A 13,756-nucleotide genomic window follows, 5' to 3' on the forward strand; every position below is an offset into this window, starting at 1 on the left:
CGCATCAAGAGAATGACATTGGAACTGCCGAAACCGTTGGGGAGAGCCGGCCTGCCCTCAATTGAGACATACTACCGGGCCGCACATTTACACAGGCTCACAGACTGGCATGCACAACACCCCACAAAATAATGGATTACACTGGAATTAGAACAGTCGGGAGGGCACATACCCCCTAAACTGTGGCTACACACGGCCACATACGCAGATCTACAAACCAAAAATCCCTTGATAGACCTCATCCTAAGGGTCTGGACGGCAACTCGATACCGTCTGCAACTCACCACTTCACCCAGTCCCTTGACCCCCATCATACATAACCCGGACTTGGCAGATATGCTAACACGCGGTGACTTAGCCGGACTCCAACCGACGGACTGGTTATATATACACCAGTGGCTCAGTTCCAACGGTCTCAAAACACTCGGAGAACTATGCCCCGACAGAACACCTACATTCCTTGAACAGTTCAGATACCGCCAAATAAAATCATACTACTCATCCCTGTTGGGTAAGGGGCACTTACACAGACACTTAACCGACTTCGAAACCCTATGTGTGCACCGCACACACATCAACAGGGGTATCTCAACTCTGTACACACTACTCATGACCCGGACAAACAGGGATGTGGAGCTTAGGTTCAAGGACCACTGGGAGAGGGACGCGGGAGAGTCACTCACAGCACAAGAATGGGACAAGATTTACACCCTCACTCACAAATGCTCTATTAGTTCGAAATTTCAAGAATTAAACTATAAAGTGCTAACACGCTGGTATAGAACGCCCGACAAACTGCACTGCATGCACGGTACCACGTCAGACGTATGCTGGCGATGCGGCACACAGCCAGCACACATGTGGTGGTCATGCCCAGTAATTGCCCCTTTTTGGGAACAAATTAGAGGAGAGATCAACAAAATCACAGGCTCCGATACCCCCCTGGCACCCTTAACGATGCTTTTGCACCACACCCGAAGTCCACTGAAAGCATATAAAAAAAATCCCTGGAGCTGCCGCTACTCAATGCTGCCAAATCCCTCATCCCGAGGATGTGGAAACAGCCAAGTGCGCCCACCTTGAGGCAGTGGGTGGCGGCAGTGGAGGACATACACTCAATGGAGACCCTGACGGCCGACCTACATGGGAGACCGGAGCGGTGTGCATTGACCTGGTATCCATGGACCACATACGTGGCTGACAGGATCGCAACCCCCGAGCCAACTTAGCTGAAACTCGCAGAACATCACGACACATACCTTACCTCCCATAGGCACAGACCAGCCCTACCTACTAACCACACACAGACAACTGACAGTATCCCCCATGACCAGAACTGACATCTGAAAGACATAACATCCATTCGGACAAACTACCCACACCACCGGGACCTGGAGCTATCCAGGACGGACAACTTGAATCAGCCGGTAGCACAGAGACAGGTTTGAGACACGAGATCACTCGACTCCCGGTAAATAGTAAGACCCCAAAGCTCTTGCAAATAACCCAGAACACCGCACCTGCGGTCGGTAGACTGATACTAAGTAAAACGAAGGCTACCCCCGAATCTGAGACGCACAGGCAACCTCCCACACGACCAACACGTCACTTAGCACGGCAAGCTGCAGTGGGGAAGACCCCAAAGCTCTTGCAAATAACCTGAAGACAACAGACCCAAACCGGGGAACCAGTAATCAGATAATCGGGACCAATCGTAAACATAGCACTCCAAGTAGCACAGTACACCTAAGTGATAACCTTCTAAGGCTACGAAAGAAGCTAGGAAAGTGTCCCAGTGACAGCGTACCAAACGCGGACAGCTAGAAATGCAGTCTAAATCGGTAAGAGCTCGAGGCGGCTATCGCCACAAAGACCCGGGATTCCGACCTAGCTTCGTAAAAGCGCTCTGTAACCGCAGGCACTAGCCTCAATAGTTAGAGGGTCCAACTAAAAGTACCTATAGACGGGACTAGGTTGTTGCAGGAGCATAACCTTGTATGCGCAATGTTGTTCATTCAGAATAATTGTACCTTACCTGACTGACTAATGTTACATTATCTTTTGAATATTACAAAAAATAAAGATTGTCAAAAAAAAATAAAAAATTGTGCAGTTCATCTTGACATGTCATATCTACACAGCCACTGCTAATGTTAAAGGACAATACAAAGCTATATATATATATATATATATATATATATATATATATATATATATATATAGATAGATAGATAGATAGATAGATACAAAATCCTTGCACACAGGCTGTCCATATGTAAATAGAAAAATAAATAGTTGCCGGGTGCACACCCTGGGACTTTAAGTATCCAAGTATATGTAGAATAGGTAGCACTCACGGTCTTCAGGTTAAAAATCTTCTTTTATTGTGCAAGTTTAAAACATAATGCCAGGATCAACATTTCAGTCCTCTCTCAGGACTTTCATCAGTATATATATGTCACTGCACTACAAAAATAAAGAATTGAAAAAAAAAAATGGTCTGTTTCCGCAATACTTGTATTTATTGAATTACGGTGCTTAACAAGGTATGATGTCTCATGTGGTCTAGGGTTGAGAACATGGTGTTAAAGGAACACTACTATTTAAGTTCAGGTAATTTACAATAAGTCCTTTGTCACAAATATGTATTGTATAATTACAGCAACTACTTTTTTGTAATAATGCACAAGATAAATACCTTACCTGTATTCCAGAACTATCAGCTGCCTTCTCATGGCACTCTGCTCCACCCCCTCTGATGCCATGAGGTCAATCCAATGCTTTATTATAAAAAGAGAAAAAGCACCAGCCAAATCCTATTGACATCAGCACACCTCCATGGTAAAATTGGGTGCGCAACAAAGGAAATTTAAAGGGACACTATAGTCACGAAAACAACTTTATCTTAAGGAAACAGCTCAAATCTCTGCAATTTAGGAGTTAAATCCTTTTTGGTTCTGTCCATGCAGCCCTAGACACACCTCCTCTGGCTGTGACTCACACACAATGCATAAAAAAAAATAAAAAAATGGTTACACTTTCAATTAGATGTAACTTACTTTAAAAGTTCTTATTGCCTGCTCTCTGAAGTGAACTTTAATCATACACATGATGCTTCTCTGGGGTCTAGCTAGCTATTAACAGTGCAGGGCATAATACATTTTAAATTAAATTGAATTTGCAATAAAGGAAGTGTAAACATTAGCTGACTCTTTACAGGAAGTATTTAGGAAGGCTGTGCAAGTCACATGCAGGGAGGGGGAACTAGGGTGCATTAATAAAGTGATGTAACTCCTAAATGGCAGAGAATTTAGCAGTGATACTGCAGGGAAATGATCTACACATCAAAACTGCTTCAATAAGCTAAAGTTGTTTTGGTGACTATAGTGTCCCTTTAACTGAAGGCTCTACGAATTGGGGGGCGTGGGTGCATACCTACAAGCCACACTTTCAATCCCTATAAGAAAAGAATAAAACATTTTTGGGGTGGGGAGGCTGGACTACCATTCTGTAAAAACAGCTGACTTAGGACTTCAACATTTATTCGTCGATATTTCTGGGCTATATACATAGCTTCTCCATCATAGATCACGTGGAGAGTTATTGCAGCATGGAGACTTTTGATGGCTTGGCAGATCTACGGCCTTTGCAGCAGCATGAACACAGGAGGAGCAGCTGAACTACCTGCATTTAGTTCCCCGGAGCCTAAGAATATTATGGCACTCCTACTATATTATAGTTGCTGAAGATATTGGGACCGGCAGAACAATTCGGTGAGCAAGTACATGAATATACCATCCCTCCTAACGTGGCAGATGCCATGGTTGCTTCTGACATGGTCTGATGTCTCCTACACTAATTTAGACCAATTTGCAGACTTTTGGTCAAAGCTTCACTGACTGCAGGCTAGGGATCGACCGATATTCTGTACATTAACCACTTTTTTTTTTTTGCAATTTTTTTCATTTTATTAAGTGGTAAATGCACAAAATATACATGCCAGTCAGATTTTTTTTAGGTTATCAAGAATATTTATGTGTGTGTGTAGTGAATACAGTGAGAGTATTTGATTAGAAAAATGCAGCGTGTGTGTTTGTGTGTCAATATGTGCAGCAGGAACTCACCTCCCCCTTACCTGTCCCATTCCCCTCCCTTCTCTTTTAGTGGTCCTACCCCAATGTTCCTTTTCCCTTCCCTCCCCTCTACCTTAGTGTCCTCCCTTTATATTCCCCTCTCCCCCCTAGTGTTCTTCCCTGCCCCATAGTGTCCCTTACCCTCCCTTTCCTGTCCAATAGTGTTCTTTTCTTTTTCCCCCCTCCCCCATAGTGTTCCTTACCACGCCCCCTTACCTTGTGTTCTTTTCCACCCTTCTCCCCCATAGTATTCCGTACCACCCCCACCCGCCGTCCCATAGTGATGCTTAACAATCCCCCCACGGTCCCATAGTGTTGTCCCCCGTCCCTTAGCGTCCCTCTCTCCCCTCCTTTGCTCGCTGTGTCTCCTGGTAGCGTGGCCTAGCAGAGCAGTGCGCACCGCGGTACAGGAGATGGTCTCCTGTACCCGGCCGGACTGACAGACGTGCTCTCTCAGTGAGAGGGAACTATAACAGAGACTATGGTTCCCAAACCATCAGGTCAGAAAACAACTTAATCAGTTACATAAGGCGGTCGATGACGATTTGGTTGTGGTCTCCATGGCACCTGAGTCCCTATCAACATGAACCTCCAACCATTCAGATACCTACCACCTTTGGGAAAAGTGCTCATCATCCAGAATGAATTGGCTCACCATGGCTTTGTGACCAAGGGCTCCCAGGCATCCTACCTTTCTACCCTATTTATACCAGGACCCCTCACCATAGTTTTAGAACGCTGTTTTTTTTTTTTGATCTGCCATGTAGATACCAATATATCTAGCATACCAGCATTTTAGCAATTAATCCTTCACAATATAATTTTCTATATAACGGTCTTCTATGTGGTTAGTTTAATATGTCACCACCCTAACAGTTCCAACATACCATTTCACCTGCAACCTCTTATATAATAGGATGCTAGCTTTATTGTTGTATGTGCTAAATTACTAAAAAAAACAAAAAAAACACGAGTGGCTATTATATCTGTACGTATATTTTTTTCTTTGAGACTTGTGCTAACATACTAGTCTCTAGTGTACAACGTTTTGTATGTATGCCGATATACCACTCCAAATAAATAAATAAATTGAAATATAATTTTTTGGGGGGGTTTTAATCTGATAAAGAGGACTGCTACACTGTGGGAATAGTAGTTAAATGTGCAGACTTGTACTTAAAGTGCTTTCCTGGAGAATACTCTTTTTGCAAGTTCCAGCATAAACTTGTGATATCTGTAAGTCTATAGATATAGCTTTATTTAACCAAAGCAGTCCTTAAGAAGACATTATCAAATGTGGAATAGTGATGTCCCGAACGGTTCGCTGGCGAATAGTTCCTGGCGAACATAGCATGTTCGCGTTTGCCTCAGATGGCGAACATATGGGATGTTCGGTCCGCCCCCTATTCGTCATCATTGAGTAAACTTTGACCCTGTACCTCACAGTCAGCAGACACATTACAGCCAATAAGCAGCAGACCCTCCCTCCCACCTCCTAGACAGCATACAATTTATATTAATTCTGAAGCTGCATTTTTTTTTGTTTATTATACATTATCCCCCCATAGCCAGTAACCTGTGTTTATTATACAGTATCCTCCCATAGCCAGTAACCTGTGTTTATTATACATTATCCTCCCATAGCCAGTAACCCGTGTTTATATACAATATCCTCCCATAGCCAGTAACCTGTGTTTATTATACATTATCCTCCCATAGCCAGTAACCTGTGTTTATTATACATTATCCCCCCATAGCCAATAACCTGTGCTTATTATACATTATCCCCCCCATAGCCAATAACCTGTGCTTATTATACATCATCTCCCCCATAGCCAGTAACCTTGGTGTATTATACATTATCCACCCACAGCCAGTAACCTGTGCTTATTATACATTATCCCCCCCACAACCAGTAACCTGTGTTTATTATACATTATCCTCCCATAGCCAGTAACCTGTGTTTATTATACATTATCCCCCCCATAGCCAGTAACCTGTGTTTATTATACATTATCCCCCCCATAGCCAGTAACCTGTATTTATTATACATTATCCCCCATAGTCATTTATCGTTGAACCTAGGCAGCATGATGTCTTAGGCCAGCCCAGAGAGTGAGTGAATAATATAATATATATGTTCAGAAACATATTAGTAATGTATGTAAATCTGGTTCATGCAAAGAGGGTGAAAAGGTATTAAAGAAAAACACACTTATTGCATAAAATTTACAAAGCCAAACTTTTAAAACCTTTCCTCATTTCTTTCTCGGGATGAGGAATATATCGGTTGTAGACTGAGGATTTCCATCTGCCCAATCTTTTAATAATATGCACTGGAGTGTCAGTGTTGAAGGAGACCGAAGCTGCCCCTATTCTAAATGACCCGAGACATGGATACAACCCAATCTTAGGAGTAGTGTTCTGATGTAGAAGATGAATTTAGCCGTAGTCAGAGGGATTCAGTGAGAGTAGTGGTGAAATGTGTGTGGCATGACTGAGTGTGGGTAAGTAAGAGTCAAGTATTTGAACTGGGCACTAGTTCTAGGTGGGATAAAGTGGCATAGCGGATGGATGAGTAGTTTGGTTCGTTTTAGAGGTTTGTAGAGAAAGTATATAGTGATCATGATTTTTAGGGATATCCAATATTTTTAAGGTGGTCTCAAACAAACATAAAATGCTATATAAAATTTGTGGGAATATCAAATAGTCGTGTACAGTAAATCAGAGAGGGCTCAGAATATCGAACCATCGATCGGTAACCTGGAGGGGGTCTGTTTTATTAAATACGCGGTAATACTCTCTTGGTTTTCCTCCTATCTCTCCCAACGCTCATTTAGTGTCTCCTTTTCCAAGGATACCTCCTCCCCTCGCCCTGTCTCGGTTGGAGTTCCCCAAGGCTCTGTCCTTGGTCCCCTTCTATTTTCTCTTTATACTGCCTCTCTTGGAAAACTTGTTGCCTCTTTTGGATTCAACTACCACCTGTACGCTGATGACACTCAGATATACCTCTCCTCACCGGACCTCTCCCCGGCCGTCCTGCAACGTGTCACTGCTTGCCTCTCTTCCATCTCTGACTGGATGTCGTCACGCTTTCTCAAACTTAACCTCTCTAAAACTGAACTCCTTGTCTTTCCTCCTCCTAATACTGATCCTCCTCTCTCACTCTCCCTTCAAGTCAGTGATATCCACATAAGTCCATCCCTACAAGCGCGCTGTCTTGGCGTCATACTTGACTCTGGTCTCACCTTTGAGTCTCACATCCAGTTTGTTGCCAAGTCCTGTAGGTTCCAACTCAAAAACATAGCCCGCATCCGCCCCTTTCTTACGCAAGATGCTACCAAGGAGCTTGTCCATGCTCTAGTAATTTCCCGCATGGATTACTGTAACCCTCTCCTGATTGGTCTCCCCAAAAGCCGTACTGCCCCGCTACAGTCTGTAATGAATGCTGCAGCTAGACTGATTTTCCTATCCAGTCGGTCCTCTCACACCTCGCCCCTCTGCCAGTCCTTACATTGGCTCCCTGTATCCTATAGGAGTCAATTCAAAGTGCTAACCCATACATTTAAAGCACTGAACAATTCCAGCCCCTCTTATATCTCTTCACTGATCCAGAGGTATGCCCCTCCTCGTACCCTCCGCTCTGCCCGCGACCACCTCCTGACCGCTGCTCGCACCCGTACGGCCAACTCACGCTTGCAGGACTTCTCACGGGCGGCTCCTCTCCTATGGAATAACTTGCCTACTGCCATCAGACTCTCCCCTAGTCTTCAATCATTTAAGAAGGGCCTTAAATCCCATCTCTTCAGGAAAGCGTATGGCCTCCCAGAGTAATCTCTCCCTTACATACCTGTCCCTATGGGATAGTGCTTTGCTCTCTCCTCCAGCTCTGCTTCACTCCTACTTGATATTTCCTATCCTAATGTTTCTAATACCCCACCTCCTATAGACTGTAAGCTCATTTGAGCAGGGTCCTCTTCAACCTATTATTCCTGTAAGTTTTCTTGTAATTGTCTTATTTATTGTTACATCCCCCCCTCTCAAAATATTGTAAAGCGCTACGGAATCTGTTGGCGCTATATAAATGGCAATAATAATAATAATAATGGGATAGGACGTTAGGAAAGGTATGTGATTGGGATAAGTGGTTGTGGCTGTATTTACCTTATCCTGGGACCGACCTGGCTCCTAAGCTTGAGCCGCGCTTGGCTGGATCACTCCTGCCTCCACACGAGCCGCATGCGGCTTGATCTCCTCTTCTGACTTGGCCGCGTGCACTGACCGCAGTGATCGGTCACGTGGCCCGCCTGGCACTAGGAGCACGGCTCGAGTCACGAGCTCGCTCTTAAAGGGGCAGTGGGAGCCAAAAGTTGATTCAGGCTCCCATTGGCCCACGTCATTGCAGCACCCCTACACACAAACGTTTTGGGGGCACAATAGCTTGCATTTAAAAAACAAAAAAACTTTTTTGACTGTAATATAATAGTCGTCAGTTTCCTTCACACGTGTGCGTTTAAGGGCCTGCCAGGGCACAGTGTCTGGTGTAACAGTAGTGTACATTTAAAAAAAATACAGGGGGATTGTTGTCACCTTTCAGGGACCCTTGGTGTTGTACGTGGCTGGGCGGAGGAAGAGACCTTCAATGACATCAGTGAGCAAGGAACGGGACATGGCTAGCTTGGTATCCAACCTTGTGCAAGTGGACTGTTTGCGGTGCGTTAAACGGGGAGTTTGGTCTGTCACTGTGAAGCGGGCGTAACCCTTACACTACCTGATCGATACAACATCATACCTGATGTTTTAAAGCACGTTATTCCAAACAATTTAGGAATGTTAGGTGATTTATGCCCTTTATGGATTAAAACCAGACTCTGCATCAACTATGTAATTTTCCATGGGAGTTTTGCCATGGATCCCCCTCCGGCATGCCACAGTCCAGGTGTTAGTCCCCTTGAAACAACTTTTCCATCACTATTGTGGCCAGAAAGAGTCCCTGTGGATTTTAAAATTCGCCTGCCTATTGAAGTCTATGGCGGTTCGCGAACATTTGCGGACGGAAAATTTTATGTTCGCGACATCACTAATGTAGAATTCGAAATATATAATGCTAAATTGTAAATAAAGCTCTCAATATCCAGCATTGTGGATATCAATAGTAAGATGCACTTTGTATTTTCCTTCATATTCAGTTTTTTTTTTTTTTTTTTTTTTTTTTTTTTTTAGAGAATTTGGAAATTATATCATACCTGGCTGAAAATGGTTTCCAAAGTGGTTCAGTTTGTCCCCAGCAATTCACCATTATTCCTTAAAATTAAATTCTATTATGATATTCTATAAAACTCAAAAAGGAAGACATTTCAATTTCACCATTTGCAGCTCCTTTTCACATAGTGAAGCATTTATCTCACCACTAAATTTGGCCATATTCTCAAATAAAACTATATCCAAAAACTAGCGGAATTTATTATAAAGCAAACCATCACTTTTCAGATCACTTTACTACATTTATTAAAATAATGACGGACATTAACCGTTACTTTTCAGAAGACTTAACATCCAATGTCTTGCATTCTTCAATTGTTATGGCAATACAGCAATTTATACCTGCAAAATGGCTATGTCAACATCATATAAAGCAGGATACAATAACTAGCAAGGTTATAAAGAATTGGTGAATTGACATGGGTATTGTACATTTTAAGCCACAACGGCTGAGCTGGAAAACTATCAGGATATTTTTCCAATTCAGGCTATTTTGGTTAAACATTTCCAAATTTACTGACCAACTCCGTGAGGCTGTTCCAACATGAAAACATGTATCTGACTCGGTTTTTCCAGGAGGTATTTGTGTGGTTTACTTCAGTTTAATGAACATTATGGATGCTTATCCTGTTTCCATAGTATGTGTTTACTTTTATTTGAATGCATAGTCATGCTCTTTGCCTTGCAAACATAGGGTTTTGTTATAATGCTCAATACCTTCAACCATAAAATCCATACGAATCAGTCAGTAGCGGAAAATATATCAATTATATATTTGAGCTGTAACCACTTGAAGACACGTTTTCCAAATTATGTTGATAATGAATGTACAATTCCAACACAAAGTTGAGCTTTAAGACCCCCCCCCCCCTCAAATTTATGAGTTGGAATTGTTCATGAGACTTTATCCAAAAACCTATAAAAAAATAAGACAGCAAGTCATCTGTCATTACATTTACTGACAAATCTACGGTTTCTGGCAAATTTGAAATCCTAAAAAAAATTGTTTAGTAAAGCCAAGTTATAGAAGAGCCAAACAAACCAAACCCAGACTACATTCCAGATTTAACTGAATAAAATAGAAAGAAAAGGAGATGAAACAAAATGGATAGGAGAAGATTTTATTTAGTGACACAGCTGTGTTCATATAGTAGATAGTCATATTCACACCTACTTAGATAACAGCTATGAAGAGGTAATATGGGGTAGATACGCAATATAAGACATCCAAGGATTATTCAAGTGGAGAGAACATTTTCACTATATAATTTATCCATTATCAATATTTATTTTTTTCTTCTTTTACAATCCAGAGATTTGCAATAACGATACAACTGACTGATCAGAGGCTCTGGCCTCGAGTAAAGGCCCACCCTGTATACAAAGAAACAGTGACGTGACTACCAGGATGCAGCACAGGGAGTATACAGGAGCACAGGGAGTATACAGGAGCATACAGGAGCACAGGGAGGAGTAGAAGACAGGTGTGCACAGCCTTGAATGAGTCATTCGCTCAGTTCAAAGGTTTGCTTTTTATCAGCCCACACAATAAGAGGAAGAAATACAGTAGATAGCATCCAGAACTGCACAGATCTTCCCACATATTTCTTCCTGTTTTGCACACCTTTAAAAAAAATAAATAAAAAAATGACATCATGCTATCAGCAGGCACACCAATACAGTTGTGGCGCTTCAGATAAAAATGCCATTGTGTACCCGACAGTCATTCTGAAAAGGCATGGCCAATAAAGATTCATATCAACTTAATTTTAAACTTTTTCCAACTCCAAAGCTGTAGAAACAACATATTGCTTCTAAAATTTGAAACTCCACAAGTAGGCTTAAGCAATTAGACAAAGGAATACCGAGTAAAAATAGGATAGGATGTTTGCTACTACTTACCCTATTCAATAGTTATAGGCATTATGGAAAGAAGGCCTGGATCATTATCTTTCATGTGGCTTGAATAACAAGCTTGTTTAACCACTGCCTTTTGAGAGTGGTGTGCGCCACATACATAGAACATATGCAGTAGGTAGGTATCTTGCTGCAAAACTACCCAACATAACCGAGTGCATGGATAGGGCGAAAGTGCAAAAAGCAGTAGCATGTTAAGTACAAGACTGGTATTATTTGTAAAAAGTTTATGAAAAATATAAATAATGGGGTTGGGTGTAGGTGAGGGTGTTGACATTTGTGCTGTCAGTGGTAAAATAAAGCACTAGAACAATATTACAAACAAAGGGATTTTGGCAGAAATCTTAACTCCTTCATAGTTAGAGCCCTGCATCTAAATTCTTGGCGTGAGTGCTTCCCACTTCACATCAACATTCTTGGAGGGAAAGTGTTAACCTGAACAAGCAGAGTTTCAGCTTCCTGCAAACATGGCTGCATCCTGGTGCATTCACAGTAACAAACGAGAACATGTCAGCACAACTTTTCAATAAAGTTTGTCACATTGAGAGAATTGAAAGGGCACCAATTTGAGCGCCCACAGTGCAAGAAATAAAAACTATACAAACGTAAAATTCTTATTCTCCAACCGTACACGACACCATGCAGTTTGAGTGAGGCGAGGGAGGCTGTGTTTAGTCACTGTGCCACCCTCTCCCCTTATTAGATGATGGAGCACACACTGCATCCACACACTGGGAATCTAAGAGATAAATAGAGACGCTTTGCTTTCCTTTCTGATGCATTGGGACAGCAGTCAGGATCTCCGAGGCATACCATGGGAATCCCAAGGATGTTAGCAAGAGCAGCCGCTCTCCGTTACAGGCTGCTCAGGTGGCTTCTCTAGCTTGATATCAATCACTGGAGGAGAAAGTATTGTGAAGGAAAACAGGAATATGTAGAGAAGACTTTAAATATCACCCTGGTCCACTTATTTTACATTTTTTTAAATGTATTCAGATTATTTTGCTACAGAAATCACTAGAAATGTATTAAACTAACTGTACTTCCATTAACAATGGTTCCTGATTTGGACTATGTTTTACGTATACATCCACTTGATCCCACAATTTATCACGACAAAAAGAAGAGTTTTGGCCAAAAAGCTTAACCCTACCTGAAACTATATATGAAAGCTTTGGACATGCTTTACTATTTATATTGGATTTACATCCCCGGCAGCGTCATTTGCCAGCCTGTAAAAGGAGTTCAGGGATAGCCAATGTCAATTCTGTGGATATTCCTTCCACAAACACTCATTCATTGGCAGAGAGCGCTCAGCCAATGAAGGACAGACATTTGGCTTCTGCAGAGCTTAAAATGTTTATGTCATACAGCTGACATTAAAGGAGGCTTGGCACCACGGTAGGATACACCTAGGAAAAAAAAATCATTTTAACAAATGAAGTTTTTCAAACTAAACCCTACATGTATTGCACACCTTTGACTCGGGGCAGCCAACAAACTGCCAATAGCAAGGTGCTATTTACTATTTACTATTATTATTATTATCACTGACAAAGATTTGGCAACAGTCTAGGTACATTTTTCACTATCCAAAAGGACTCCATTTACAGATAAGTGCTAATAAGCGAGTTTTAAAAATGTGCAATTGTTTTTTTTGTTTTGTTTTCAAGCTTGGTCATTTTAATATTTTTCTTAATGCATTTAAAACTAGTATCTTAAAGGTCAACACTACTTATTCACTTTGTTTTTTTGGTTTGATGTTACATTTGTAGATGTCAACATAACTTATAATTGAATAAGATGAAAACATTTTCTGGTACTTTTTATCATCACATATCACCTTAGATTCTTTTCCACAATTACATTTTATTCAATTTCTATTGACTATGACCTGATGCATCATTCATCATTCCCTGCATGCTCTCAGACACTGCCATTTCTGTACCTTGTAAGAACACTTCCCTTTTTAATTATCCCTCATTTCTCATCATCCCAAGCCGCTAGTTCATCATTCCATTAGTTTATCTAACATTGCACGGCATCTCAACTCCTCTCCATTAGTGAAATGGAATAGTTAATAAAAAAAATAAATCTGAAACAAGAATTAAAATAAAAAATAGCCAATACATTAGCAGACAAATAATAATGAATATTAAAAATTCACCTAGCCTTTTCTAAATAACTCCACAAATTCCCTGTGTGTTATTTACATCATAGAAGAGCACTTAACTGTGCGAGTGACTGATATATTCACAACAGGTTTTTTAGGTTAAAGCCATTTTTAAACATTGTTTCTGCTGTACAATACAATGCTATGCTGTGATCCACCAACTGAGAACTGTTAAATTTAGACCCCAATGGGCAATTGGCATTCCATGTTATTAGCAGCACGTGTCCTGTTAAAATAAGAGAAGCTTACTTTGTTCCATTAATGCACAGGG

The 13,756-nt window shown here is 41.5% G+C and overlaps 1 protein-coding gene across 2 annotated transcripts in view; it reads right to left on the minus strand.

Annotated features, from left to right (window-relative positions):
• Positions 1-10,500: 10,500 nt before the first annotated feature.
• LOC134572897 (ras-related protein Rab-6B-like) overlaps positions 10,501-13,756 on the minus strand; it is a 32,460-nt gene continuing 29,204 nt past the window's right edge. For both annotated transcript variants that reach the window (XM_063432193.1, XM_063432192.1), the window contains exon 8: positions 10,501-12,209. In XM_063432193.1, coding sequence (XP_063288263.1) covers positions 12,145-12,209 — 65 coding nt within the window. In that variant the 3' untranslated portion in view covers positions 10,501-12,144. The remainder of the gene's footprint in view (positions 12,210-13,756) is intronic.

The sequence above is a fragment of the Pelobates fuscus genome, chromosome 9 (assembly GCF_036172605.1).
Source record: "Pelobates fuscus isolate aPelFus1 chromosome 9, aPelFus1.pri, whole genome shotgun sequence".
NCBI classification, from domain to species: Eukaryota; Metazoa; Chordata; class Amphibia; order Anura; family Pelobatidae; genus Pelobates; species Pelobates fuscus.